Below are 25,140 nucleotides of genomic sequence, written 5' to 3'. Positions count from 1 at the left end.
TGTAGTTTTAGGGGAGAAGATTCAGTATAACCTGTAATTTATACATTTAAAGAGGACCTTTCACCTGGAAAAACATTGTGAACTAAGTATGCTGTAAGTTATAGTAGGCGGCGTCTGCCCTTGTCCTGTGGGCGTCTCCTTCTCCTACGCTGCAGCGCTGGCCAATCGCAGCGCACAGCTCACAGCCTGGGAGAAGGAGACGCCCACAGGACAAGGGCAGACGCCGCCTACTATAACTTATAGAGCGAAGATACCAGAGGGCATAACGGAGCGGCACCCAGGGATAATAGTAAGTGCAGTGAGATCCCCGGGCGCCGCTCTCCATGTCAGCATACTTAGTTCACAATGTTTTTCCAGGTGAAAGGTCCTCTTTAAATCTCTGCTAAATCTCTGATTTCATTGTTCACAGAGGAAATGTTATCACATATTTACCAACATTTCAGCTGGTAAAATTGGGGCAACCAAGACCCAATCTTTGGAACACCCCAACTCTGCCCAGGAGAGGTGAGAAGGATGGACCATCCGGCACAAAGGACCACGTCAACTTGTCAATCGATCAGTGGATTCATTTTTATTGTAAAAAAACAATGTGTTTCGGAGAAATAATTCTCCTTCTTCAGGTTAACATGATGAAAAACATTTTTTACAATAAAAAAGAATCCACTGATTGCTTGACAAGTTGATGATCCTTTGCGCCAGGAGGTCCAACCTTCTCAGCTTTACGTATCTCCTTGGCAGATTGGGCTTTGAAGTTCCTATGACTGCAGCTGCATTCCGTACACATGACTACATCACGCAATCATTAGAGTTGTGCCTAATTGAGCACAACCTATACAGAGCAATCTCCAATTTTCAGGGGTCTGATGTACTCACCTTATGGTGCACTGCATATTTCTGCTCAAACCCTAACAGAAACCTCCTATATATGCCCGGGAACACCCAATTATGGGTTGGGTTTGTGAAAGCTCTGCCCATTTGCAGCCCGGGAAAGCAAAAATTTGCTGGGACTGTCTCTGAAAATCTGTGATAATCCTGCTAAATTCAAGACAGTTTGCAACTATGTCATCAGCAGGGGTGCACCAAGCCTTTCTGCTGCCTGAGGCAAAAACTGAAACGGCGCCGTAACCCCCCCAATGCCAATTTCTTAACCTAACCCCTTCCCTCCAGCCCTACTGTTAAAGACATACTTGGAACACATTACATACAGAGCTACAAAACATACAGAGTAATACAGCGCCACATACTATGCCCACTGTACTTCCCAATACTATACTGCAGAAACAGATAATCCCCCTTCTGCTGCCCCACTCTTGCCCCTACCTGGTGCTGCCTGAAGCAATCGCCTCACTTCGCCTCATTGGTGGTGCACCCCTGGTTATCAGTGACTGACAACTATTTCTGTATAGAAGGTCCTTTCATACGAACCGATGGTAAAGCAGATTATCAGAAACGAAGTAAATGTTCCCGATAATTGCCTGATCTTTACTTTATTTACATGCAACAATCACCACCGCTGTATGGGGACCAACGATTGTTTCATCGTTGTTTAGCAAGTACGATCTGATGCCTGATTATTACATGTCCCTGTGTGATCAGTAGCAATCATTCCTCCCACTTTTGGTTTGCATCTGCCTGTATAATGGGCCAGTGCAAACAAGCACCAATGCATATGTTATCAACTATTGGCAGTGTAATAGCACCCTTTCAGAGAGAATGCTATCAATCACTAATAATTGTTGAATGGGCAGTTGGGCACCATTAAACTCAGAAAGAGCAGAGATTTAAAAGAATAAAATACAAGTTTTACTGAATCATTTCTGCTCAGCTCCTCCTGCTCTATAACATGCTGCCTGCAGATTGCACTGCATTTTATGGTGACAGGTTATTGTCACAAATCTTAAGTCACTCACACTACCTATGTAAGTAGGAGACACGTACTGCTAATAAACTTACTGATAGACATGGTTGAAAAAGCTCCTTTTATGAAGAGCACTAAAGGGTTAATAGGAGCAGAAAAATGGACTTCCCACCAGGTAACAAACTCTGGCTGTTATATTCATCGTGCAGATATCAGCTTTACCTTTTATTGAAAGGGTTGTCTCCCGGTATGACATGGGTGCTGTCAGGTCCTATGAGGAAGCTGATCCTATCGTAGAAAGACCTGGCAGCCTGCTGGGACGGTGACTGCTGGCTCTGGCTGATAATGTCCTGTGGATCAGGTAGGCCTCGGCAGTACGGCTGATTCTGGCAGGCATTCTGTAAGCAGCAGTCTGGGTCCATGCAGTCGATTAAGCCATCTGCCAGGAAGAAAAAAAAAAGTACCTTGATTGAATCCACACTCATCAGGATTATAACATCTTTATTTTATTAACACCTTCAGCTCTGATCTGGATCCAAGATCAGACGTTCTGTTTCTACGAAGCTAGAAAAACGATTCAAGGTTTGTCAGGGAATTGATTCTAGCAACGAGCGAAGCTACCTCTAAATATGTTATCAGGAGACCAGATACGAGGGGATAGGTCCTATTTGATGCTACAGCTCTGCCTATTTGAGGCGACGTAACCGCACATAGAGATCTGCTGGAGTGTCTGTGTTCTCCAGGAGCTGAATTTAATTAGATTAAACAGTAGCACGATCCCCAGCCTAGACGCTGATACACTGCCGCGGCAGCACATCCTCCACACTTACATTTGCTAGAATGCGATTTAGATGTAGCGACGGTGCAGAGTTTAATAACCGCTATCAGTACGAGTATCAGCAGGCCCGTGTCAGCAAGACTGATGTAGAGCTGTCATCAGCCCACTAATTTAGCTTACTAATGTTTCTATTCTAAAACTCAATTTTTTTAAATGTAGCTCCCTATTCCTTATGTTTCTGGCGATGATGAAGACTCTGGAAAAAATGTATTTAATACAGACGACTGAAACCACAGTACTGCAGTTCTCCGATGAAATATAAGAAGGCCTCTTTTGAGCACCATCAAATGAAACCTGCAGAAGATCTGCCAGGCAGAATAACGCTTGCATTTCTCTACCCTGATGGCGTGATATCACCAGCTCAATATGCTATACCCAGTCCGAGAACCAAATAAGTAATATGAAATATCTCTGTAGATCGTCTTCTACAGGGATATAAAGTAGCACTCTGTGATTTATTACAAAATAAAGTCCACTTATTCTCCTGGGCATCATGGGGTAAAGGTGCCGGGGGGAAAATACCAGCATTTAGTCATTCATCTTTGTTAGTTTATAAAAAGCAAATGTACAGCTGGCATGTAGCGTGTGGGTCATAAAAACTGCATGAGATTGACACATTCTGAACTAATCAGCTGGAAATGCATTTTTTACAAGCCTCTCTGCTGACATCAATCAGAGGAAGGATCTCATTTTCGCCAGCCAAGATGCAGGGACATACTGTTTGTTATTTTTGTGTGGAGTTTATCAGCAACTTGCCCAAGCGAATGACGGATGGTTATGAATCTGGCTCTATATAAGTGGAGAAAACATTTCTCATTCTGTCTTTGTACGTCAGTAGCCTCTATTATCTAGTAGAACCAAGAGAAACCACTCGCCCCGGCCAAACCGAGCTCAAGTGAAACTGCTCTGGTTGACTGCTAGTTCATACTCCATTTATTTAACCCCACTGGGATGATTTGAAAGACAGCTCTACGCTGTATTGTGGACTGGGGGTTGTTCACAGGAGACTAAAACCAATAAGAACTTAGACAATGCAGCATTAAGGGCAGATATCAGAGGATACTTTGCAGATAGAGCTTTTTTTAAGAATATACTATGGAAAGGCCATTTTTTTTCATGTGATCTTCCATGTTAGCAGAACTTGACAAATACTGAGATCAAGCCTCAGTGTAAATTATTTACTGAAAGATATATATCACTTTTCAGTCTATAGAAACCAATGAGCCTTTAGCTCCGATCTGGCTACAGTAGATCAGACTCAGCAGCCCACAGAGACAAGACCAGCTTAATGGGCATGTGATTTCTAAGGAGGGAGAGGGAATGGTGGCTTCAAGGATCTGATCACTTTGTTTATCTCGGGATAAACTAAGGATCAAACAGTAAGAACTTGTCTGATCCTTCTTTCCTTTGATGGGAGATCCTGTGTTTCAATCAGGCTATATCCATGAACATGGAATTGACCCACCCAAATGGGGAGATAAACCTAAATGTATGGTTGGGTAAGGGTGAAAGTTTTAGAGAATGATGGACAAACCATGTGTATGGCCCTCTATAACAATTACAGATTTGTCAACACCTAGGCTTTCTGCAAATTTCATTAAAGGAAATGTGTCATCAGAAAATGACCTATTATTTAAATCACATTTTTATATTAATTGTATATTTTTTTTAGAATTTTGGCAAGTTGTTTAATGTTTTTCCATGTCACTATCTATACTTACATTTTTTTTTATTAAAGCCTGCGGTTTTCACACTGGCCACTAGGCCTATAATAGATTAAAGTGCAACTGTCATTCTTTTTATTATTTGTGTAATGTATAGGGACAGTGATACTGACCATTTTTGTAATATACAGGGTGGGCCATTTATATGGATACACCTTAATAAAATGGGAATGGTTGGTGATATTAACTTCCTGTTTGTGGCACATTAGTATATGTGAGGGGGGAAACTTTTCAAGATTGGTGGTGACCATGGCAGCCATTTTGAATTCGGCCATTTTGAATCCAACTTTTGTTTTTTCAATAGGAATAGGGTCATGTGACACATCAAACTTATTGGGAATTTCACAAGAAAAACAATGGTTTTACTCTTCACCCACTGATAGCAACACCGCAGAATAAATGCTAGCACAGGCTTCCAGTATCCGTAGTTTCAGGTGCTGCACATCTCGTATCTTCACAGCATAGACGATTGCCTTAAGATGATACGAGATGTGCAGCACCTGAAACTACGGATACTGGAAGCCTGTGCTAGCATTTCTCCTGCGGTGTTGCTATCAGTGTGTGAAGAGTGGGAGAAGAGGGTTGCATTGACAATCCAACACAATGGGCAGCACATTGAACACATTTTATAAGTGGTCAGAAACTTGTAAATAACTCATGAAAGAATAAAGTTACGTTAAAACCAAGCACACCATTTTTTTTCTTGTGAAATTCCCAATAAGTTTGATGTGTCACATGACCCTCTTCCTATTGAAAAAACAAAAGTTGGATTCAAAATGGCCGACTTCAAAATGGCCACCATGGTCACCACCCATCTTGAAAAGTTTCCCCCCTCACATATACTAATGTGCCACAAACAGGAAGTTAATATCACCAACCATTCCCATTTTATTAAGGTGTATCCATATAAATGGCCCAACCTGTACATTAATTATTGAAATTGTACATTTCTATTAGAAAACATCTCTAAAGTGGCCCATTTTGTGCCCTTGCAATGCTCCTCTGTCTTCTGTTTATATAATACAGTTAGTGTTGAGCAAGTCTCAACAGTTATGTAAGCAGAAGACAGAGGAGCGTTGCTAAGGCTCAAAATGGGCCACTTTAGAGATGTTTTCTAATAGAAATGTACAATTTTAGTAATTAAAGTATACTACAGCAATGTTCAGTATGACTGCCCCTACACATTACAAAAATAAAAAAAGCAATGACAGTTACACTTTAAGACTTCCTGTATTTTGAGTGCAGCTATATGGGCCATGGATACAATGGACAGGAGCTGACCCAATTGACTTTTATGGGTGAGTTTTCTAGGCATGCTCTGTGACCTGTGCAGAGGTCAGGAGGGAGTAGATAAACTATAATATTAGCTATTGTGAATGGTGGATCCTGTGTTATCTACATAGAGGTGTTACTTGTCACTGTAATTGTGCCTGTGATGATAACAAGGTAGCTACCGAAAAGCTACAGAACAGGAAATTAGGACCTATTAGGCCAGTGCAGAAATTGCAGGATTATATACATTTTATTAAATATAGATTGTGACATGAAAAAATAACAATACAAAATCAAAAAAATATGTTTAACATAATAAGTCATTTTCTAAAGACACATTCTCTTTAAGGATGCCCAATTTTTCATGATAGAAATTCAGTATGTAATTCCGACATGCCCTGGAATGGCTGAAATGTGTATCAACCAATGAGTGGCCACATATAAACACAGAACATAAATAAATCCTGACAGGGGATTGAATGGGTATTATTTTTTTATTTCATTATAATGCCTGATCTTGGCAGTGTGTTGCACAATCTGACACTGTCCAATCAGTCCTACCATTGGCATACTCTGCAGGGACACGCACCAAATGATAACACCCAGTTGGAAATTTAGTTATAAACTTCTAGTAGTGGTAAAAGAGGCACCACATAAGAGTTATATGAAAAGATGCTCCAGAATTATTACATGGAGAATGCGTGTAGTTACTAAAACAGACATGTCAGGAGAGGTGACAGGTCCTCTTTAAACCCAGTTGTACATGCTCATCATTATGTATGTTACTTATGGCTCGTCTCCTTTCAGGATCCATTAGTTCATTAAATAAAGGTAGCAGAGCAGGAAGTATTTGTCTGATCCCTTGATTTCTATGTTTTTGATGGTTGAATATCTTAATGATAAGTTTATTTCCCAGCGGAAGCTACTGGCAGTAATATAATCAGAGATTTATAGAATAATCTAAACTTTGCCCTAAACTTCACAGGTATGTATATCGCAAAGACATTATAAAAAAGAAAAATACATATAGCGATGCACATTTGCAATGCTCGATTCTCCTTTGAATGTCTCAGCAGATTTGCCCTCATGATTGCTGAGTGGTGCTTAATGTGTACCGATAGCACAAGCCGCTTGTTTCAGTAATTGTGTCGAGACACAGCTGCAGACTTATGGCAGGTCACTGGGTGAATCTCTGGGAAGTTTTGCTGCCCCCTGGAGTTTTGGGAATGGCTGCAATATGTATCATGGAAATACTTTGCAGGAGCAAATTGCGCTTAGGAGATTGGAATTGAAATAAATAAATCCCTTTCCATACAAAGGAATGCTTATATGTCGAACACAATCCAATCAGCTGCAGCTTCAAATAGCCAGAGCTGTAATCACTAACAGCACTCCAGGGCTACTTAAATAAGATGCAATATTCCTGTTCGAAATGCCTTTGAGTGGCATAAATGCCAAAGCCTACGGTATAAGCTACAAATGTGGCTGGTGAAGGCGCAAAATATTGGAATGCTTCTGGGAGGGTTGTAATAAGAGCGCTCCACTTTTATGAAGTATGTTTATAAAAAGATGATAAGAATCGTATTCTTTCTAAATAATACATAACTTTACTAACTGTATAGGTGTGAGTTCATGGAAAAAGATATTATGGACGGTTTTAATTAAGAATGTAATTTACAGTGAAGGGGAAGGCGCGCAACTCAGACAGTGACCTCAGAGGACAGAGCTCCATTATTATGATCTATCACTTTGGATGCAATTTTGTTAGTCAGCCTTTTGTGCTTTGAATATGTACTGGTGCATGGAATAGATAGGTCAAAGATAAGGAAAGTAAGATATATGGATGGATAGAAATAGATAGATAGATAGATTATTGTGATGTTTTTCCTATAGAGCTAAACCCTTCAGAACTAAACCTGGACATATCCCCATTTTCAACCCTCCGGCCCCCCTGATATGAGCATTTCCTGCTGCAATGATCTCCCTTGCTCTGTCCTGGATTGTGCAGGGCAAAGGATTGATGGTTTATACTTTCACATTCCTAGGCGGAGGCTTTCGCCTAGCAGTGTTGCAGGTGACATCACCAGCACTAATGGGCGGGCTTTAGCGCTAAAGACCGTCTGTCAGTGCCGGTGACGTCACCAGTAACACTGCTAGGCAAAAGCCTCCGCCTAGCAGTCCCCATGGAGAGTACGGTACTTCACGGGATCTAAAAAAAAAAGCCTTCGCCCTGAGCGATTCAGTGCAGAGCAAAGGAGAGCATTGGAGTATTAAATGCTCCAATGCTCATATTAAGGGGAGCAGGAAGGGTGAAGATGGGGATATGTCCGGGTTCAGCTCTGAACACAGACAACCCCATTCATTTTTGTTATTCTAGATCAATATGAAATATCAGTTAGATAGATAAATAGAAGGAAGGATAGATATGCTGAACATAGATAGATAGATAGATTAGAAGATTGATGGATAGATGTAGATAGACAGCCGTAGATAGAGAGATAGATAATATATATATATATATATATATATATATATTAGATAGAAAGTTGACTACGATAGATAGACAGATAGATAGATTAGACAGAAAGTTGACTATGATAGATAGATAGATAGATAGATAGATAGATTAGACAGAAAGTTGACTATGATAGATAGATAGATAGATAGGAGATAGATAGATAGATAGATAGATAGGAGATAGCTAGATAGATAGATAGATAGATAGATAGATAGATAGATATATAGATAGATTAGACAGAAAGTTGACTATGATTTCATAAGATGTGACTCAGATATTAGGAAGAGTAACAGTCCTTTTGTGAAATATAGTTGCCAAGCAACTTTTCAAGTTTTGCATCCTCCCACCAGGACATATTGTAAGGTAAATTAGCAGTTCTTATATCCATTTTTTTTTTTATTTGAGATCAGTTCAGCACCATGCAGCTAGATTTCCGACTGCTCTTCTGTACTTTGCATTAAAGTATAAACATCCTCCTTAATACATCGGTTCTTGCCACCTCGGAGCAGCTGGTGTTCTGAATACAATATCGAGCAATAATAAAGTCCAAAAAATTCACCGGCATCAACCTAACTTCAATACAATTCATAATCATTCTCACATTCTCCATATAGCAGGTCAGATACAAAAGAATAAAAATAAGAACACATCACTATGGAAAAAATGGTGCTTAGAGGCATTTGTTCAAAATGTATCTATAAGCATCAGTATTAACCCCTTAGTGACCACCCATATGTGTTTTTACGGCAGACACTAAGGGGCCCTAGGCTGAGCCCCTGCTTTTTTATGGCGGCCCAGTCTAAGCGCTGCACGGGTCCCCCGTGCTCTAACAGCCCAGACTGGCAGCAGTGCCTATCCGGGCTGTTTAACACTTTACATGCCGCGGGCAATGGCGCCCGCTGCATGTAAAGTGCTGACAGAGGGAACGGACTCCATCTGCATCCCGCAAATACGATCGCAGGGTGCCGATGTGTGAAGGCTGCATGGGGTATGATGTAGGCCCCAGACCAGCCTTCAGTAATTATCAGGTCAATGTCAGAATGTCAATGTCAGAATAGCATTGCCATTAAAATGCAATGCACTATAGGGATAGTGCATTGCATTTTAAAAGCAATCAAAAAGCTGTCTGTTATAGTACCCTGGTGGGACTATTAAGTGGTAAAAAAAGTTAAATAAAAAAAATCCCATACAAATATTACGCTTTTTTTTCTGTTGAAAATACGCTTTTCAAAAAAATTGCAAAAAAAAAAAAATCTTCCCCATATGTTTAGTATTTATGCATCCATTAACGACCCAGACTACATAAATATCATGTAAATTATCCCCTACGGTGAATGCCGTAAAAAAATAAAAATAAAAAAAAGACAGAATTGCTAATTTATTCTTAGTTGCCACCAAAAAAACATAATAACAAGTAATCAAAAAGCGCCATTTACTCCAAAATGATACCAGTGAAAAATACAAGTCATCACGCAAAATTCAAGCCCTCACACAAATCCATAGAAAGAAAAATAAAAAGTTATGGGTCTTAGGAAGCTGCAATGCAAAAACATTTTTTTCTTTTAAAAAAAGGGGGCTTTATTGCAAAAAAGTAGTAAAATGTAAAAAAAAACTATGTATTTGGAATCATTGCAATCATACTGACCAACATAATAAAGATAATGTTATTTATACCAAAAATGAACGCCATAAAATTTATAATGTAAAAACGCAGTGGCAGTATTGCTGTTTTTTCCATCTCCCTCACAGAAAGAGTTAATAAAAGTTAATTAGAAAGTTATATGTACCCCAAAATGGTGCCATTAAAAACTACAACTTGTCCTTCAAAAAACAAGCCCTTATAAAGCTATATAGACGAACGCGACAATAAAAAAAGAATAAAAACGCTTGGTCAGTAAGGACCAAAACAGGCTGGTCACTAAGGGGTTAAGCTGCAAACAGAAAGAAAAAGGTGATGGAAGGCCGACATCATAGAGTCTAGCGAGATTTCAATGTAGCTGAAAAAATAGCAAGTTTCAGCTTTGTAAGAATCCATTTCATATAACAATGAGGTGTACTGACAAAATGTCAGATACCCATCAAAAGTAAATACATGTAAAAAATAGAATAGATATTTCATCTTACCTCCTTCATTGTCCTTACTGTCAGTACACAACGTTTCCATGGCTACATCACATCCTGCTCCTCTCCAGCCTGGCTGGCACATACAGTGCCATCCATTTTGGTCTAAAGTGCATCTTCCATTGCTGTTACAGAGTCCCGGGCAACCTTCTGCAATGACACAAACACAAGGAGAATATCAAGTGATTTGGGAATTCCATGTGGCTCCGGCTTCGTTGAACAAAACATAAGACACTTACAGGCCTTCATCAACAGCATAAACACTGTAACAGCACATGAAGAGAGAAGAACCTAACACAAATCATAGCAGTCTTCAAATTTAGACGTATGGCACAGTGAAGAAGTCACCAGAGGTCTATTTGGCCTAACATCATATGCCACTGTTGACCAGATAACATGGTGTCTTTCAGATGTTCTCTTTCAGAAGACTAGTTTTGGTTTCCGGATTAGTATACAACCATTATCATACATGAACCAGACCAACAAATTGTCCACAAAAGGACCAATTCTGGAAACAAGTTCTCAATATATTAGGAAGAATTTACTTTAGTCGTTGAGCTTGAAGGCCATCGGCCTCAGGATTATCTGGTCTCAGTGCCTTCATGTGAATTTACAGTGCTTTCCATAACTGCACAGAGTACCCGCCAAAACAATTGGGGCTGGTACTCTGTGGCGAGAATACATTCCTTGTTCACATAAGAAGCAAAAGCCCAGAAATAAAGTGAAGCAGCTTAGCAACTAGTCTAACAGACATCGGGGGAGGGGGGGGGGGGAATCAGGCTGCAAACAGAGGGGACAAAATTGGACAGAATTTCCAGCTGTGCAGATCTCTTTACTTAAGACGGACAAAATGAAATACCAGAAGGACCACGAGAAAAGACATTGATAAGACTCAACAAAAACACGGTAGTGACGTGCTTCAAGACATAGAGCAGAAAGTGAGGTTTTCTTTGTGACAGTCTCCCTAAGGCCTTCGCAGTGTTACCTTTATATCCTATCTTGTCTGCTTTTATGAGCAAGAAGGGAAAATTTATAAAACAAATTACAATAATTTAATAGATCTGAGTATTAAAAAGGATTCAAATGTCTTCAAGTCTGACAATACATATAAAAAAATCAACATAATAAACGAAAGAAAAAATAAGCAATGTTCAATGCTCTTTACACTGAAGAGAATTGCTTGGATTAATGTATGAAAGAAGGAAGAATTGAATTACTGTTTTTATTTCATAGTGGAAGCTAAACCTCAATCTGGCAACTTTTTTTTTTAACTGTGTTCTTTCAATATATTAGCTGTTAATATGTTTACATTGGGTATATGGATGGATGGATGAGCATTAAAATGTCTCAACCACTTATCCTACCATTTTTATGGAGGCTGGCTAAGGCCAATATACAGTTATGGATATTTAAGTAAAGTTTAAATCTGCAAAAATTCTAAATGTAATTATTTTATAGTTAGAAAGTTATTATTATTTTTTAGTTAAGAAAGTTTAGTCTGCAGATAAAAAAGGAAAAAAATACTCTATGAGATCTTGCTAAATATGATTTTTCTATTGTGGTTCTATATATAGATATTGCTGGTACAAACTCGTTATGGCGCCCCCTGCTGTTCTTTTGATTCTCTTTCAGAACGTCCACCTAATGTTCCCATGGGCAGTGAGGAAAAGCTGATGATTCCTACTGGCTGGCCTATACAATACCAGAAATTACTCTGATGCTGAGCGTAAGAGGATCAGGTGGTCTGATTGAGCTACTGAGCATGTGTGACCATTAGAACCGAACCGAACACCAATTGTAAACCTTCATGAATACAAACTATCTGGAGACACTGAGCTAAAGAAACATTGTCCTCAGGTATATGGACAATAACTTGAAAATAAGGGGCAATTAGTAAGCACTAAGGGAAAGTTAAGAGTGAGGGAAATTTATTAGGTCAAAGAATTGCTTAGATTAGGGTTCATTCACACAATCGCAAAATGGGTCCGTATCCGTTCCGCAATTTTGCGGAAACAGGTGCGGAACTATTCATTTTCAATGGGGCCGGAATGTGCTGTCCGCATCCGCATTTGCGGATCCGCACTTCAGGACCTGCACTTCCGTTCCACTAAGAATAGAACTATTCTTGTCAGCAATTGCAATTGCAAAAGTCGGAAGGCACATTGCTGCTGTCTGTGTTTTGCGGATCCGCAAAACACATACGGACGTGTGAATGGACCCTAATTTTAATGCAATTTTTTTAATGTGGGCATATCTGCATATGACATGGAGTCTGAGAATAAGTAAGGCATAGAAGACATTGGGCTCATTTTATCATGGGGATAACAACAGTATGCACAGCTAATGCCAAGACAAATAACAAAATGAAGGCGTTTAAACAGAAAGTGATAAATAAAAATTAAGAAAAAAAAAGATTATTGATTATTTTGTGTTTACTAAAATATACAATAATGGATATTGTATTAAAAGGGTTGTCCTGGACTCAACAAAAATGTGATAGTGTCTGGAAACGGCAAAAATAAAAATAAAAAAAGCACTCACTGGCTGCCAACAGTGATGGCAGTATACACAGAACGTCATCCCTTCCCATTTGGTGGGGACTGGAAGAGGCAGTGACGGTCTGGTGGCACTGAAAAGGTGCGACTTTCAAAGCATTGCTTTTTATTTTATTTTTTTTACAAACAGTCCTGGCATTATTATTTTTTATGGGTCTCAGACAACTCCTTTAAGAGAAAACTATACTAAGAAGAAAATACGTCTATCAGTTTAGACTCATGATGTATATAAGCAGGTTATACAGAGGAAGCAGAAGTAAAGCTGTAGTCTGGAATTAATAATACAAGACTCAAACGCCATGCGATATGTCTGTGGAAAGATGGCGGAAATATGTACATTGTTCAGAAATCAATTGAACTCTCTGTCTGTCTATCTATCGTCTACTGTATCTATCTATAAATCTATTTCTGGTATATCTATCTATCTATCTATCTATCTATCTATCTATCTCATATCTATCTATCTATCTCATATCTATCTATCTATCTATCTATCTATCTCATATCTATTGTCTATCTATCTATCTATCTATCTATCTATCTATCTATCTATCTATCAATCATATATTATCTATCTATCTATCTATAAATCTATTTCCGGTATATCTATCTATCTATCTATCTATCTATCTATAAATCTATTTCCGGTATATCTATCTATCTCATATCTATCTATCTATCTATCTATCTATCTAATATCTAATATCTAATATCTATCTATCATATATTATCTATCTATCTATCTATCTATCTATTATCATCTGTCTATCTATCATATATTATCTATCTCACATCTATCTATCTATCTATCTATCTATCTCATATCTATTGTCTATCTATCTATCTATCTATCTATCTCATATCTATCTATCTATCTATCTATCTATCTAATATATATCTCTATCTATTATCTAAAGTAGCAAAAAGGCAGCACTCCAAAACCAGTGAAAAATGAAGAAAATACTTTTATTTACCCATGTGGTTACGCAACATTTCGGCTCAACACTAGAGCCTTTCTCAAGCACCCTTTTCGCTCAAGTTGCATGTAGTGCTGCCAGATTTTTGCTTTCTATCTATCTATCTATCTATCTATCTATCTATCTATCTATCTATCTATCTATATTTATCTGTATCTATTATGTTTCCAAATATCTCATATCTATCTAGCTCTCCATCTTTACTATATGTATCTGTAGATGGTGGTTTTAAACGGTTAAGATCCAAGACCTTTACTTGATTACATTTTACTAACAATATGAAACCGGGCCATCCAGTTATTAACAAGGATATTATGTCTCCCTGACTCCAGTCTAATTATTAGCTGCGTTATCTTTGCAAATTGGAGGGCAGATTTTGCTTAGCCAGCAGTTTTTAAGGCAAGGTACTTTGTAAAGCGGAATCTGCCCGTTGCTTTTTTATTTCTTCCTTAAAATGTGGCTCCTAATTGACTTTTATCCCTGCATAACTTGATACAAAATGTTCTAATGGGCTCCGTTTCCTCCTTATAATTAGGACTTTCAGAGACGAGAGGGCTGCTGTCTTAGTTAACCTGTTCAGTGGGGTACGCAACATTTGTTGTAGGTCAATGTGACATTAATGGGGATATTATGGTGCTGATATTTTTCAAAGTTGTATTAGAAATACATTACAATGTGAAAGTGCTCACCCATGCAACACAGTTTTTGGCACAGATGTTTTATCCCAGAAACAATCTAGTTATTGGATTGTAACAAAATATCCAGCAACAAAAGACACAATGGCAACCTCTGGGTAGCATGCACACAAGGGCCACATTTATAATAGGGAACGAGCGATGCAGAGGGCTGAGCAACATGTCCAAAATCTTCTCTCATGGCGGCCATCTTTAATAAATACGTCAAATGCTATTTACAGACTCCCAAGTGATAAAACTGCATCAGCTTTAATTAGAATTATAGACTACATAGAAGCGGAGATAGTACATACACGTCTGCTTACCTATGTCATGGATAGGATACATTTTCAGCTTTTATTGTTGATATTTTTAGGAAATTTTTGAACAGATGGGAAGTTTCTCATTTTTACTTTTTGCTCTTCATAGTTAAAGATGGCTGCCTTTAAATTGCATTACAATTTGCCAAAGTGACTTTGGTAGCATTGCTTAATTTTTTTAAAATTTCAAAGTAATTTTTACCAAAGGCCAGAACTTGTGTCAAATGAAGTGGGCGAGCACCTTCATTTTACATCATTAGCAAATACATGATTGTAAAATAATATATTTTGTGTTTTTAAACAAATCTGGAAATTATTTTCAGAATACTTTATAGCTACATTTGTTATAACCTGCCTTGGTTTGAAATCTTGTTTTTAATTAATATGCTTAGAATCCTTATCCATCACATTTACTACTGGGTTTTTGGAAGAAAAAAACATGTCCATTCATTGATTGCAGATCAACTGTTTTACTTTTGTGTAAAGTGTTTTATATTTATCGATGTTAAAATTTGTCCTTTCACATACCATTGTTAGTGAAAAATATTTATTTTGATATACAGTAACGGAAAGAAACAGCAAAAGCATGAAAAGAAAAATTCTAAATAGGATCTAAAGGAACTAAAAAATATTTTTATAAAAATGTACTGGAAGAAAAGTCGCTTTCTCACATTGTTCTGTATTTTTTACAAAATAAGCATATGGTATCAGTCTTATATTAGATCTCAATGTAAAAAGTGACTTTTTGTGGAAAAAGGAACTGAAGACTGACATGGGCAACAATGGCTCCTTATCTGTAACAGTTTTAATAATGTTAAACCTTCCACCGAATATATGCCTCAGACGTGTGTAACTGTAAACCTATATCCATTCAAATGTCTGCCATTAACCCTTAAACCGTTTTATTAAAAGCTCCAGTCAGCCATGCCTTAAAACACAGCTGAAGCAAAAGTAACAGTGACCAAATAAATGACAAAAAGAGGACTTTATCAGCACAAATTTGGCTAATGATGTTCTATCGGCATGTTAGATATATATGGTGGAAAAACTGAGGAGCAGCTCTAGCGATATTCGAAGCGAGAGGGACTTAATTACATGTAATTGAATAAAATATTAAAGAGGACATAATTATCCACTAGTAAGGAAATTACACAGTGAGGCACTGGATGACACGTAAATGAAGTGGAAATGAAAGGATATTGGCTATTTTTGGTAAATGATCGTAACACCTTAAATAGGGTAGAAACAAAGTTCAATAAGAAAGCGGTATATCAATATAAATTGAAAATAAAAGAAGACCAAGCAAATTACCTTATAATAAAGTATAAATATAAAGTTTATATATATATATTATTATTATTATTTTTAAGGGGCATATATTTAATGTTGAAATTGTAATAAAATGCAACATGTCATTTTTGGCTAGAAAAGAAAAAAAATATTTGAACTAATAACTCTGGAGTAAATACATTGACTAATTCACATTTACACATGTTATACTGGTTCACTAAGAAAAAAAAAAAATTGCCAGTATGAGGAATACTGAGCAACAGCAGTCATGGGGCAAAGTAGTTAAAATAAAATAAATCTGCAGGAGTTTGTATCCCTTCAAGTGCCAGCAGAATGATTACATTTATCAGTAACAAAACAGAACACAAAGAAAAACCAAAACTAGATATAAAACAATAAAAATAATAATTAGCAAATGCTATACATACATGTAATAATGCACACATACAAACAGCATTGGTCAGTTGAGGAAGGGAGGGTGGGGAGTCATGATAATTAGCTGAGTATATGACATATAGAAATTGGGGTAAATATTTCTGGATATATGCTCCAATTTATTAAGGTTAAACAAGCAGAAAGAATACAGTACCTTTAACTATTTTATCCAAATAGTGAGCTTGTGAAGTTGAGAAGGGGAGAAGAACAAGACAGACATTTCAGGACATTAACTGTTAGCAAAGGCATGCAGAAACACAGATCATCTGAGGCTAAGGAAAGAATAGTCGGGTTAGGTCAGAATTATTGCTCAAGAATTCCAGGCCGGTCAATGATGAATAACTCGCTCAACAAAGTGAACAAACCTGATAATTCCATGTATCAACCTTTATTTCCTTCTACTGTTAGTCAGCCCCACTTACTGAACCGCAAGTTTCGTTTTCTGGCATTTGGCTTAAATATAATAATAGTCAATGATAATGATATATAGAATTTATGGTGCATATACATGTAAAAAATAGATTGCTATAGTTTCGGACCTGACAAAATATTGGCATTTGGCTTAAATTTTAACAGCTGAAATGATCTACTGAATGTACTGTACAGTATGTGGACATATTGGATTGCTATAGTAAGTAGCCTGACAACATGCATCCTCTCTTTGTTGGTTTTATGTTAACATTTAATATTGGATGGACCCTCCTTTATTAGTAGGATAGCACACAACCTCTACAGTTCTGTATTACTGGGCGACTCTGTATGCTATCATATGGTGCCTCCACATGACTCGTTTCAAGAACAGTACTATTGTTATACCGTACGTTATTCAATAGAACATGGCATTTGTTCTCATGGATTCTGCATACTTTTAAACACATGATTATACTTGGAGGCACACAGAGTTCTATGGATGTCATATTATGGCTCTGTACAACTCATGGGGGCACATTTATTAAGACCGTCATTTTAGAGGCCAGTCCTAATAAACCCCTAAGCTGAAGGTGGTTCTGCCAAAGTTATGAAGAGGCGCAGGTCTCTACATAACTTGGGCACATCCTCCGCCAGTTCTAAATGTAAGACAGCTTCCTAGCTGTCTTACATTTAGGGCTAGTTCACACGAACGTTTTTTGCGTTGCGTATATGGGCCTTTTTTTGAGTTCCGTATACGGTCCTTATACGGAAGCATTCATTTCAATGGTTCCGCAAAAAAAATGAAATGTACTCCGTATGCATTCCGTTTCTGTATTTCCGTTTTTACGTTCCGTTGAAAGATAGAACATGTCATATTATTGCCTGCAAATCACGTTCCGTGGCTCCATTCAAGTCAATGGGTCCGCAAAAAAAAAAACTGAACACATGCGGAATGTACTCCGTATGTCTTCCGCATCCGTTCCGTTTTTTTCAGATCCATCTATTGAAAATGTTATGCCCAGCCCAATTTTTTCTATGTTATTACTGTATACTGTATATGCCATACTGAAAAACGGAACGGAAAAATGGTATGGAACCGGAAACACTATTGAAACAAAAAACAGAAAAATGGATACGTTAAAAACGGCCCGCAAAACACTGAAAAAGCCATACGGTCGTGTGAACAAGCCCTTAGACCTTTTTCTACGTCTGAAACAGGCGTAGAAAATGGTAAATGAGACGGGCCTGGCTGCCCGTCCACTTTCCTGCTTGCACCGCTTATTTAGACCTGCCATGAGCGGGGAAAAGTTGTAGATCGTGTTGCAACTAGCTAAAATATGCCTGCACCTAAAATATAGGCGTATTTTAGCTTAATAAATTACCCACATAGTTCATATGTAGTCAAAATATGCCATTACTTACTAAAATATGCCTATACATCCTCTTTAAAAAAATGTGGATACTGTAAAAAGAGTAGTGGAATTAAAACCATTGATACAAGGGACATTATAAATTAGTGTAACCTCAGCCTGTGCCAAGGGGGCACTTATTTTTTTTCTATTAGAATTTTTTTTATTTATTACAAATAGATTTTAAAGGGGTTTTCCTGGAATAGAATATTGATGCCCTATCAATAGGTTATCCATATCTGATCAGTGCCCCAAATTGTTGTTTGGAGAGGTCACAGTGCTATGGTGAGTGCTGCAGCCTCTTCCTCGGCCAGCAATGTCACATTTATTGATCACATGGCCTAGGCACAGCTCAGTCCCATTCAAGTGAATGGGCCTGGGCTGCAATACCAAGCACAACCACCATCAAATGTATGGCACTGTGCTTGGTACGCTCACCAAAGCGCAGCCTCTTCAAATAGCTTATTAGCGGGAGGGTGTCAAGAGTCGGACTCCCACCAATCAGATAGTGATAACCCATCCTCAGGATACGTCATCGATATTCTACTTCTGGAAAACTCCTTTAATATTTTGGAATGTCTTATGCAATGTGAAACACATCCGGCCATCAAATGTGTCAGCCTGGTTGAAATATGTTAATGGTTTATGGGGTAAAATATTGAAACTAATCAAGTAGATATTTTGGGAGACCAAAGAGCCCCTAAAATGTCTAATAATATAAAATGACCAGGTAAATACCTCTTTTCCCATATGCAGAACACCACATTCATATAAATGAGCTCCCTAATCCTAGCAAAGACTTTTGGGTAGAGGTATATTTTTTGTCAATCTCTATTGCACTGATTGCTGCTTTTGTCCTATGTAATAACAGGTATAATCACAGCTGGAAAAAAGCAATCTGATTTTTACTAGATATTTCAAGATAAGATTCTTACCACTGAAAATTATAGAATAGGAACCGTAGAGAGGCTTAAAAGCTCTCTGATGCAAGTCAGCCTATAGCAAAACAGGCATTCCAATTTCTAAGCTTGGAGTATCGAGCCTGATCACAGGACAATGGCATTTTAAGGAGGAATAATTCTCCCACACGCTTGCACAACCTAGCAATTCTTTTACGCAGACACAGCGTAATTATGCAAAGCACTGAGCAAAGTTATGTATAGTAGTTGCCTTTGACGTCACCTTTAGTGTTAAATTTGGGTTGGTAGAGGACAAGCAAATGTCCGTTGTATGTGAAGGTGAAGAACAACAAGTCTTGGGGGAATTTCACACAGACTATTGGGAATCAGAAAGGCCTGTGATGGTTAGAATGTAAAGCAATTGTTTTTTATGTTTGTAAGCATTTGTCTTTATGTGTGGTTTGTTTATAAAATGCTTGCTCTCTTGTGAAACACAAAAATCACACATATCATCGGTAGAGATGAGAAAACTGATTCTAAGCAAATCAAATTCAATATGAATTTTGCAAACAATTCAGATTCTAGAGAATCCACAACTTTTGCAACTCGTTTCTAATGAATAAATCAAAATGACTGCCACCATTTTACAGATCAGAGGACAGACATTTTGAGATCAGCAATATGTTACAACCAGGCTGTTTGTTACCACTAATGTTGGTAGAGCACCAAAGTGCTCAGGTGCTCGAGTACAACACCTCGAGATGCTCGGGTGCTCTGGAGAGCACCCGAGCACAATGAAAGTCAATGGGAGAACAAGAGCATTAAATCAGGCACCCCCTGTTCTGAAGAGGGGAGGGTGTCTGGTTCACAGGAAAAGGTCAGACATTGATGGAAACACTAAAATGGTTCAGGAACAGCATGGGGAGGATGTCTGGATGCATCTTGGACTCCCAGGTCACTGCTGGGAACGATGTTGTCCGAGTATTACGCCACTTTTACAGACTGACAATAATACACACAAAGATAAAATAAATTTTAGAGGAAAAATTGTTAGGAAATATTCTTTCCTGTATATTTACTTTTATATAAAGTGCAAGTGCTGCCAGAAATTACAAGGAAGAGTCACTCCGATACAACCTGTATATCACATAAAGGAGGGCATCATTCACATTGTGGTACAATTGTTCAGGTAGTGGGACTCCTACACTCATAAAGCCTATGCAGTAAGTGAAACGGCTGCCAAAAATTACAAGGAACCGGCACTACAATACATCCTACACACCCTTGAAAAATTATGGTTGATGGCCTGCTGATGACCCTCAAAAACTATTGGAGCAAGGGCCTGCTGATCTGACCATCTAAAACATTAGGGGCGAGGGCCTTCTGCTGATGTGACCATCTAAAACATTTAGGGTGAGGGTCTGCTGCTGAGCTGACCCTCTAAAACATTAGGGGCGAGTGGCTGCTACTGATCTGACCTTCTAAAACATTAGGGGCGAGGGCCTGCTGCTGAGCTGACCCTCTAAAACATTAGGGGTGAGTGCCTGCTGCGGATCTGACCATCTAAAACATTAGTGGCGAGGGCCTTCTGCTGATCTGACCATATAAAACATTAGGGGTGAGGGTCTGCTGCTGAGCTGACCCTCTAAAACATTAGGGGCGAGTGACTGCTGCTGATCTGACCATCTAAAACATTAGGGGCGAGGGCCTGCTGGTGACCCTCTAAAACATTATGGGCAAGGGCCTGCTGGTGACCCTCTAAAACATTATGGGTGAGGGCCTGCTGGTGACCCTTAAAAATATTATGGTTGAGGACCTGCTGGTAATCCTCAAAAACATTATGGGCAAGGGCCTGCTGCTGAGCTGACCCTCTAAAACATTAGGAGCGAGGGCAGCCTAATAAGCATGTTGATATGATGGAGGAGGAGGAGGAGAAAAGGGAGATTTAACCATATACCCTTTTTAGGGGTGGAAGGGGTACATGGGAATACAGTGTATTCAATACACCATAAACGCCACATTTAGAGTGACTTTATGTTCAGCCGCTTTCCTCTGGTGGGAAAGAGAAATCAGGGACAATCCAGGCCTAGTTAATTTTTATAAGAGTCAACCGTTCAGCATTTTCAGTTGACAGGCGGATGCGCTTATCAGTTATTATGCCCCCAGCAGCACTAAATACCCGCTCTGACAAAACAGCGTCGGGGCAGGCCAGCACTCCCAAGGCGTAGAGCTTTAGTTCATGCCACGTGTCCAGCTTGGACACCCAATAGTTGAAAGGAACAGCGGGATCACTGAGGACGCCGACACAGTCTGCTACTTACTCCTTTACCATCTTCCAAAATTTTTCCCTCCTTGTGACACTAGGCCGCGCATCAGGTTAAGGGTGCTGGTGGGATGTCATAAAACTGTTCCAGGCCTTGGAGAGTGTTGCCCTGTCTCTGTTGGAACTGCTGTGTATTTCCCTCGTATCCCCTCCTCAGTTGGCCAAGGAACTACATACTCTGCAGCCAGTGTTGTCAGCTGGAAATGTTTGGAGCAATTTTTCCACAAGGACCTTTAGGTATTGCACCATTTTGCTCGTCCTCTCCACCACAGGAATGAGAGATGAGAAGTTCTCTTTGTAGCGGGAGTCGAGAAGGGTGAACAACCAGTAATCGGTGTTGGCCAAAATGCGTACAATGCGAGGGTCACGGGAAAGGCAGCAAACAAAGTCAGCCATGTGTGACAGAGTCCCAACAGACAAGACTTCGTTGTCCTCATCAGGAGGATGACTCTCAATCTCCTCATCGTCTTTCTCCTCTTCTACCCATCCACGCTGAACAGAAGGAATAAAACTTCCATGGGTACTACCCTCTGTAGTGGAGGCAACCGTCTCCTGCTCCTCCTCATCATCCAATTTGTACTGAGAAGACAAACTGAGGGTGGTCTGGCTGTATACTGTTATCCCCCATTTCCACCTCTTCCACATGCAAAGCGTCCACCTTAATTGTGAGCAGCAAGCGTTTGAGTAGACACAGAAGTGGGATGGTTATGCTGATAATAGCGTTATCGCCGCTCACCATCTATGTTGATTCCTCAAAGTTGCTTAAAACCTCACAGAGGTCAGACATCAATGCCCACTCGTCGTTTGTAAAGAGCGGAAGCTGACTGTAGAGGCGATGACCATGTTGCAGCTGGTATTCCACTACTGCCCTCTTCTGCTCACAAAGCCTGGCCAATATGTGGAACGTTGAGTTCCACGCGTGCTCACGTTGCACAACAGTCAGTGAGCTGGAAATTGCAAGCGCTGCTGCTGCGTTGCCAGACAGGCAGAAGCTGTCGATGACTTGCAGAAATGGGCACACACGCGGCGCACTTTCACCAGTAGTTCAGGCAAATAGGGGTAGGTTTTGAGAAACTGCTGAACCACTAGGTTGAATAAGTGGACTAGGCATGGTATGTGTGTGAGCTTGGCGAGCTCCAAAGCCGCCATCAAGTTACGGCCATTACCAGACACAACCATGCCTGGTTCTAGGTTGAGTGGCATGGGCCACAGCTCAGTCTGGTCCCTTATCCCCTGCCACAGCTGTGCGGCGGTGTGCTGTTTGTCACCTAAACAGATCAGTTTAAGCATGGCCTGTTGCTGCTTCCACACTGCAGTGCTACACTGCTTCAGCTACTGACTGATGGCTGACTGGTGCTGAAAGATTAGAACTCAGAGGTGGAAGTGGAGGAGGAGGCGGAGGAGGAGAAGGGGGGTTGCAGCCACTAACGTAGGTGGTGGCGGAAACCCTGATGGAAGTAGGGCTGCAATCCTTGGCGTCGGGGGCACCTGTGCCATCCCAGGGTATGACTCGCTCCCAGCCTCCACAATGTTCACCCAGTGTGCCGTCAGGGAAATGTAGCGTCCCTGGCCAAAAGCAATTGTCCATGTGTTAGTCGTTAAGTAGACCTTCCCAATAACTGCGTTGGTCAGGGCACGGGTGATGTTGCGGGACACATGCTGGTGTAAGGCTGGGACTGCACACCGTGAAAAATATTGGCGGCTGGGGACAGAGTAACGTGGGATTGCCACCTCCATCAGGCTGCGGAAAGCCTCAGTGTCTACAAGCCTAAATGGCAACATTTCCAGGGCCAGCAATCTGGAAAGGTGCACTTTTAGTGCTATGGCCTGTGGGTGGGTGGCTGGGTATTTGCGCTTTTGTTCAAAGGCCTGGGGTATAGACATCTGTACGCTGCGCTGGGGCACAGAAGTGGATGTGCTAGCTGATGGTGCTTGCGAAGGTCCAGGTGCATGGTGGGAGGCATCCGGTCCTACGTCTTGGACAGGGGATTGGCCAGCACATAACACAGGGGAAGAGGAGGTAGAGGTGTGACCCTCAGACACTGATTGTGGACCCAGGCTTTTGGCCCACCTATTAGGGTGCTTTGATGCCATGTGTGTGATCATGCTGGTGGTGGTGAGGTTGCTAGTGTTTACACCCCTGCTCATTTTGGTACGGCACAGGTTGCAAATGACATTTATTTTATCGTCCGCACTTTCTCCAAAAAAGCGCCAGACTGCGGAACAACTACCCCTTGGCAAGAGAGATTGCCGCAAGGGGGTGCTCCAGGGAACAGTTGCGGGCCTGTTTGGTGTGGCCCGCCTTCTCAATTTTGCGACCCCACTGCCTCCTCCAACCTGTTGCGGTGCTGTGGATTCCTCTTCCTCTGTACTGTTGTCCTCGCTCGGCTTGCCACCTTCACAGGTTGGGTAAGTCACTTCATCGTCCACCACCTCCTCTTCCACTTCCTCACTCTGCTCATCCTCCTGACTTGTTGACCTAACAAGAACCTCACTTATTGACAACTGTGTCTCATCCTCATAAAGAACCTCTTGAGACACTAATTGCCGATGACTTATTGGCAACTGTGTCCCATAATCATCATCCACCTCCTGAAACGCCATCTTCTTGTGACTGTGGATGCTCAAGAGTTTTGGAATCAGGGCACAATATCTCCTCATGTCGCTCTTCAAGCAGGCTTGTCGAGAGGCCCAAATCAAGGAATGGCGATTAAAAGAGCTCCTCGGAAAATATCCGAGTGTGGGATCACTTGTTTGCCAAGACTCTCAATGGTGGGAGGAAGGAGTATCGGGGTGAGGATTCTGTTGACCAGACTCTTGGCTACTGAGACTGGACTTTGTGGAAGACAGGGTGGTGTTTAACCGACTGGAAGCATTATCAGCTGCAATCCAACCGACCACCTGGTCGCTCTGGTCTGACTTTGAGAGTGTTGTCCTGCACCACCCTGCAAACTGGGACATGAAGCTAGGTATCATGGATGAGTGTGTTTCTTATGCTCTGGCAGCAGGCACAGTTTCACCGCACACAGGGCTACAGCCTCTGTGTGCACCATCAACAGCATACCCACTTCCCCGTCTCTTACTGCTCGCCTTGCGCATATTAAATGGTATATATGCTTGCAAGTACACTCACCTAAAGAATTATTAGGAACACCATACTAATACGGTGTTGGACCCCCTTTTGCCTTCAGAACTGCCTTAATTCTACGTGGCATTGATTCAACAAGGTGCTGAAAGCATTTTTTAGAAATGTTGGCCCATATTGATAGGATAGCATCTTGCAGTTGATGGAGATTTGAGGGATGCAGATCCAAGGCACGAAGCTCCCGTTCCACCACATCCCAAAGATGCTCTATTGGGTTGAGATCTGGTGACTGTGGGGGCCATTTTAGTACAGTGAACTCATTGTCATGATCAAGAAACCAATTTGAAATGATTCGAGCTTTGTGACATGGTGCATTATCCTGCTGGAAGTAGCCATCAGAGGATTGGTACATGGTGGTCATGAAGGGATGA

General features: G+C 40.3%; 1 protein-coding gene across 8 annotated transcripts in view; it reads right to left on the bottom strand.

Annotated features, from left to right (window-relative positions):
• Positions 1-25,140, bottom strand: part of TENM3 (teneurin transmembrane protein 3) — a 1,407,247-nt gene that overhangs the window by 121,798 nt on the left and 1,260,309 nt on the right. For all 8 annotated transcript variants that reach the window (XM_040418697.1, XM_040418698.1, XM_040418703.1 and 5 more), the window contains 2 exons: positions 10,335-10,481; positions 2,081-2,297 (listed from right to left, as the gene is read on the bottom strand). In XM_040418697.1, coding sequence (XP_040274631.1) covers positions 2,081-2,297; positions 10,335-10,481 — 364 coding nt within the window. The remainder of the gene's footprint in view (positions 1-2,080; positions 2,298-10,334; positions 10,482-25,140) is intronic.

Source organism: Bufo bufo, chromosome 2, assembly GCF_905171765.1.
Source record: "Bufo bufo chromosome 2, aBufBuf1.1, whole genome shotgun sequence".
In the NCBI taxonomy this organism is placed as follows: Eukaryota; Metazoa; Chordata; class Amphibia; order Anura; family Bufonidae; genus Bufo; species Bufo bufo.
Note: the sequence above shows the minus strand (reverse complement) of the source record. Positions and strands in the feature narration are given on the sequence as shown.